This window comes from Plasmodium brasilianum, chromosome 13, assembly GCF_023973825.1.
Source record: "Plasmodium brasilianum strain Bolivian I chromosome 13, whole genome shotgun sequence".
Classification (NCBI taxonomy): Eukaryota; Apicomplexa; class Aconoidasida; order Haemosporida; family Plasmodiidae; genus Plasmodium; species Plasmodium brasilianum.
In genome coordinates, this window is record NC_090126.1 from 173,689 (window position 1) to 180,852 (window position 7,164).

Below are 7,164 nucleotides of genomic sequence, written 5' to 3' on the forward strand. Positions count from 1 at the left end.
GTTTTAAGTTTATTTTTTATATATAAGTTAATTTTTTTTTTTTGGATACACATCTTTCCTATGTTATAATTATATTGAACCTTTCTTATGAGCAATTATTTTTTAATTACGTTATATTCCCCTTTAATTGCATTTAAGTGTATATGTAGGTGTTATAATTATGTATGTACTAACTCCATAAATATGAAAGTTATATTACGAAATAGAATTTATTTATAAAAATATTATAATAGTATATAATATACAATTTTATAAATATACACCAGAGTGGAATATAATCATATATTATTTTTTTTCGTTAATTCAATATATAAGAGTTTATATTTCATTTGAATTATCTCCTTATTACCCCTCTATAATATTCGTTTGATATATTACATTTGTACATATTACATATTTGAACTATTAAGTTAGAATTTATAAGTTTTCTAATTATAAATGCGATTGTTCAAAAGAATATATTATTAAATTTGATAATGGTTAAAAATAAATACTTTAATAATTATAAAAAAAGTTATAATAAAGTATAATAATAATTATGAATTTCCAAAAAGTTTTTGTTGGATTTCTATATTTAATTCATTATGTTTTTTTTTTCATATATTTATCAAATGGATATTTTCTTTATTTTCTCCTTTTCTTAATAATTTTTTAATGAACTGAAATATATCCGTTAATTAAACATGGATGAATATATTATTATATATACTATATTTGCAAATAGAAACAAAGAAAAAAAGGAATAAATTAAATATATTTAGAATAAATTTTATAATTATTATAACAATTCATTCTATTTTCATGGCATTCACACTAATTTGTTTAATACTATATATTCCATGGAATTGTTAAAATACCTTATAAACTCTTTATTATGATTAATAAATTATTCAATTTTTAAAATAGAACATACACAAATCAGAAGTCATTTATTCTAATAATACCACATTTGCATTATTTCGATTTTCATGAATATTTTTTTTTCTCATTAATTGTTCGTTCTTTTTATTTTATTATGTATTTTTTCCTATAAAAAATATGTGTTTGTTTCATTATATGACTATTAAAATTATGTTCCATTATGTTAATTATATTTTATTTATTAATACGAATTCATTTATATATAAATACTTATGTCAATTTTTTTTTTTTTTCATTTTATTTGTTAAAAAATCTATTTAAAAAATTTACTAATATTATATTTAATACATATATGAATGTATTCAGTTTCCGTATTTAATATACTTTTATTGGTTTTATATTACAAAAACTATAAGCAACCTTATTTTAATTGTAATTTGATATGTCATATTAGGGAAATACCATGGTAAATTTACCTTATGTTTTAATATAACAACAAATTTGGAGAATTAATATAGTAATAGTTCTTATAATACTGAAAAATGAATTATGATTTGATTAAATTAATAATGAATCGATTTCTTAACACTTAAAATATATTATGCATGCTCTTTTAACCGTTTTTTTCTGTTAGATTAAATAAAATTAAAGTGAAATCAGGTAGTTTATATTGTTTATAGAGTTAAATAAATGTTTTTTTATTAATTATTATAAAATGTTCCTTTTCCTTATTTTGGTAATAGTCTTTGTACAATGTTAAAATAAATATTTACATTATTAAACAAATTGCTTATATTTTTATATGAAAATATTATAATTATATATCTCATTATTTTGTAATATATATTTATTTTTAAGAGAAATTTTAAATTTGTATTTCATTTTTATTTCTATTTCTTTTAGAAATGTTTAAAGATATATATTAACCATATTAATAAGATAATAATTTTTTAAGGGAAAAGCAATGTGCATTAACAAGATATGTAAATTTAAATATAATGAACACTATTATATAAAAATTTTGTTTTTTTTATATTTAGATAAATATATAAATACTATTATTTAAATGTAATTTAGAGATTAAATAAAACAATAATATATTAGTTTTTAAGTATATTTTTTTTATTAATTTATTCATATTTATGAAAAATAAAACGTTTGTTCAATTTGTATAAATAGTTCCATATATTCAAATACATAACATTAAAATATGTATCCCCTTATTAGATTTATAGTGTCTAAAAGAAAGATCACTTTATATTATTATTAATAAATGTATTATATTTTTATATTTAATTCATGTTTATTTTATTTATGTTCTCTGCAAAAACTGAAATATTTTGTTTTGCTTGGGTTTATGGAATTGACTACTATTTAATAATTAAGTAAGTACAAGTGTATTATTTTTTTATTGTAAATATTATTATGGATTTATTAAAAGTATGATTCAATATATAGTATGAAGAAATACACTCTATATAGAAAACTAATTCATATAACTGATACATGAAATGAATACTTTTATGTTTTTTCGTTTATATTTATTAAGTTCTATTCTTTTTTCTTCACGCAATAACAATGTATTTGTTATGTATTTATATATTTTATACATAATTTAATAAAAAATTCATATGCTTCCTTGTTATCCATTTTAACATTTCTTTAATATTGTTCCTTTTATGTATATAAAATAATTTAATAACTTTTTATATATTAAATGTAAAATATTTAGATATGTTTTTCGTATCTTCTTTATTTCGTTTTTAATTTTACTTTCTTTCGTTGAGATAGAATTACAAATAGAATTATATTTATATAAATGCTAATTGTTTTGCTCTAATTCGCTTGATATTCTATGTGACATTAAATCTGAGATTACTGTGTTTTCCTATTAACTCTAAGAATTTTTCTACCTTTCGAATGTTTATGTTCCATTTTGTTGTAGATTCTATTGAGTAAACATACTTATTTTTTATATTTGCACTGATTTTTTTTTTTTGTACTGTTTCCTTTTATGTATTTTGGACCCAAAAAAAGAAAACTAATATGTAAAGGAGATATATAAATATATATTATACATTTACTATGGAATTACAAGTTCTTAGGAAGAAAGTCTATATACAGGAAAGTGAATAATTTATAATTTTATATAAAAATCTTTATTACTCTATAAAAAAGGAAAAAAATAGTAATTATTCTCATTATGGAAAAAACTGAGATGATGACACGAAAATATTGGAATTTATTATTCCAGTTGAATATTGTTATATATTATTAAAATTATGTTTTTTTGTACGCAAAATGATATTAATTTATCTTAAACCCTTATAAATCCTTGTTTCCATTGTGCTTTGTGATTTTTTGTGTTCTCTATATCTTTATGTAAGAATGATTTGATATATTTTGGATAAAAATACTTAAATATTATATTGGATACCCCTTTCACAGATGTACCAAAATGTATTAGGTTTTGAATTTTCGATATACCGTTATCCTCTGATGTAGAATTACCACAATTATTTATTATTCCATTAATTTCTTTCGATTTTTCTTTTTTGAAACTTTAGGAGACCACGAATTATTTACTTTTATTTCAGGATTTTTTAACTGTTTTGTCTGAAGTTTAGTTTCAGTTCTTCACTAAAATTCTTTTTACGAAGAAGTTCTACCTTCTGCTTGAGGATTCTTGGAATCTTATCTTTTTTGCATATTTGTAGGTGGAATAATGTATTCAATATTTTGTGAAACTGTTAGACCTTTATTATATAATATGCATGTGTAATGTTTATCTTTAAAATGATAATACATATAACACCTATGATATTCAATTAATGTTCTAAATTTTGAACCTACATTCATTGGAAACTATGAGTTTACACTATTTTCGCATGTACCTATGTCTTTTGATTATATTGCATATATTGCAACTTGACTATTTAAGTAAACTAAAAGTTCAAATGGATCATATTTTTTATCTCAATTAAAATAATTTTCACAGAGTTCATAATTAGAATAACAGCATTCTTCGTCACTTTTTTTTTTCTTTAATATAAAATTTACTAATATATTTAACGTTATCAGTATATTTGTTACCCCTAGTTTTATCAGATTTAACGGTACTATCTATTTTAATATAATTACAAAAATATTAATACAAACATTTTTGTTCTTGCCATTAAACTCGATAATCTTCGAAAGTATGATATCATGTATATTTAGTTGCCTTTAAATTAATAAGAAACTGTAAATCATTAAGTTTTTAATTAATTACATTTACATCAGTATTTACTAATTTAGTACTGTTGATTTCCTTGAATGCATAATATAACCAGTATATAAGAAATAAATATTGAATTTTAACTTTTTCTTTTTCTTCTGTTGTAATTTTTATTTTAATTTCTTAAAAATTTTGTGCATAGTGTCTTAACATCTTTCCCGTAGCTTTCTAATACATTACAATCACTGTAATAACTACTTAAATGTTCATTCTTATTAAACTCGACATATATTTTATATGAAGGTAGCTCCTTTAAATTTTGTTTCTGAAAATTTGGAACACAAAATTAACATTAAAAATATTTAAATTTTTCCTTTCAAAAATGAATTTATAATAACAGTAAAAAGTAGTATATCATATTCAAAGAATAAACAATTATTTGTTTTAATAATAAATAAGAATATACTTCTTCATCTGATGAAACAATATTTTCTAATCCATAATAATACACATTTATCAAATTAAATAGTATAGTTTCTGTGTAAATTCTTCGATACATAAAAAATTAATGCATATAATACATCCATATGTCATATGTTTCTTTATATGAATACTAAAAAAAACGTAAATATGTATTATTTAGTACTTTTTTGGAATTTTAAAATAAGTTATCATGAATCTATTAATATATAACAAAAAAAAAAAAAAAAAATTTCTCCTAAATAAAATATCGATATAACAATGTAATATTATAAGTAAAATGTTCCATCATACGGGAAATTATACTTGTTCTAATTGTTAACATATAATTTCTGTATAAATGTTAACAAAAGTTATATAATTATATAGAAAAATTATTTTTTTCTATGCATAAATATGAATAGTATTTTATATTTATTTATTAATATAACTATTTCACTTTTTTAATAATTTTTATAAATAAATGCTTTTACTCATGAAAATTATATTCATTTTTAATTATAAACAACTGTTTAGTGCTTAAATGCATATTTATATACTCTTCTTTATTCATTATATTTTTTATTTATAATTGTTCTTTTTTTTATTTCCTTTATATATTTATTACGTATATATTTATCGTAAAAATATAATATTTTATTTTTACTGCTGATCTCTAGAATTCTATGCATCTTTGGGTATATTTGATTTATTATTATAATGTATATATAAAAAAATAAAAACATTAATTATATATGTAATAGTTAACATATATGTAATTAAGTAGCAAAGATTAAAATTATTGATACATTATGTACCTTTTTAAAGATGCTGATATTTATTTTTATATATAATATTTTTCTGCCATAACATATATTCTTTTTAATGAATAACCTTTAAAATTGAAATTATTTTATACCTATACTTTTGAATTATATTGCAAAGAGAAGTTATTTAACAGACTGTACTAAACATTGTATTATTTTTACAATATTTTATACGTTTTTTTGGTTGTTATACACATCATTTAATTTTTTTAAGTGAATTATATTATCACCCTATTTTTATTGTGTTTTTCCAAGAAAATTATGTGCTTTTTTTTAATGTTTCACAAAATAAATAATTAAGTTATTTTATTTCTTGGTATTATTATGATTATTTTTAGCTATTTAATTATATTTACGATTTGCATAATTTTTATTAAATCTTACAAGTACACACGAATTATGTTACAGTAAAATAAATTCTTAGTGGCATCGATGAAATACATTTATTGCAAAGTTGTTCTAATATTTTTTCTATTATAGTCTTTTTTAAATTTTCTCTTAAATTCTCAGTTTTACATAATAATAATACTTTATTCCTTTTTATGTATAAATTATAAATAAAATGTATTCATTCTATATATATTTTTGTTCTTAATAATCATTATTTCTTTTCATTTCCAATAATTTCCAATGTACTACCAAAAAGTTTTTAATTTAGAGAAACTTTGTCCTGTAAATTAACATTAAATATATAAAAGGATTTAAAATTTCTATTACAAAGATACATTTACAAATAGAGTAAAACTGTTCTTTGTTAATTTAATTTTTTTTTTTAAATTATATATTATTATTTTTAGATATTAATATTAAGTAGAAGAAAGAAGGAATAAATATTTGGGAATATATAATTGAAAATTGCGGTAATAAAATTTTTTATAATAAATAATAGTAATTCCCAATAAAAGTAATATAAATGTTATAAATGCAACTTTATTGTAAAACATACATTATACAAAATTAAATATTTATATTATCAATATAAATTACAAGAATGTTCTTATTTAATACCAAATATTAAAATAGTTATTTTTTTGGTGACAAATTTATTGTTTTCGAAGGAATTACTATTGATATAACTTAGAGTATTTATTTTATACCATATAATTAATTATATTGTACATATATTGTGTACGAATAAATAATAATAATAATCTATTAAATAATATATATTATATTTTTTTTATTGTAATACAATATAGTGTAATATGTTATGTATGGTTTTACTTTAAATTAAATAAAAATAGAAGATAAAAATATTTTTTTTACAGAAATATTTTTATGGTTCTAAAATGTAAACTATTATTCAAGTATAGTCGTTTTTAATTATTTGTAATGATAAATAATTTTTATATAATAAAAAGAAAAACAGTAACTATTTATCGATCATTATTTTTATAAATTTATAGTATTTTTCATCAAAATTATTTAAATTTTAAAAAAATATATTTAATTAAAGAAAATAAAAAAGAGTATTTTTATAAACACTAAAACAAAATATATATAATAATTAGAATTGTTTTATACTTGAACAATGTAACTATCATATGTACAAGAAGCATTAAATAAATGTAAGCAACATCTTTTAAATTTCAGAAAGATTATATAATAAATATTTTAGTATAAATTACATTTTACATCAGTTATGGTAATGTACTTTGTTTTATTATACATCTTTAATAATATTATTATTTGTAGGGTTTAAAAATTAATATAAAAAAAACAATTAAATTGTTTTATAATGTTAAATATTATATTGATTATAATATATAAAATATTAATTTTATTAATTTGAATATTAGA

General features: G+C 18.1%; 1 protein-coding gene across 1 annotated transcript; it reads right to left on the bottom strand.

Moving 5' to 3' along the window:
• Positions 1 to 3,178: 3,178 nt before the first annotated feature.
• Positions 3,179 to 5,111, bottom strand: MKS88_004743 (uncharacterized protein; the record flags this gene model as incomplete). Its single annotated transcript, XM_067217945.1, has 5 exons — positions 3,179 to 3,422; positions 3,935 to 3,984; positions 4,290 to 4,403; positions 4,545 to 4,626; positions 5,032 to 5,111. The coding sequence occupies 5 exons, from the start codon at positions 5,109 to 5,111 to the stop codon at positions 3,179 to 3,181; spliced, it is 570 nt and encodes a 189-aa protein (XP_067071126.1).
• Positions 5,112 to 7,164: the final 2,053 nt, after the last annotated feature.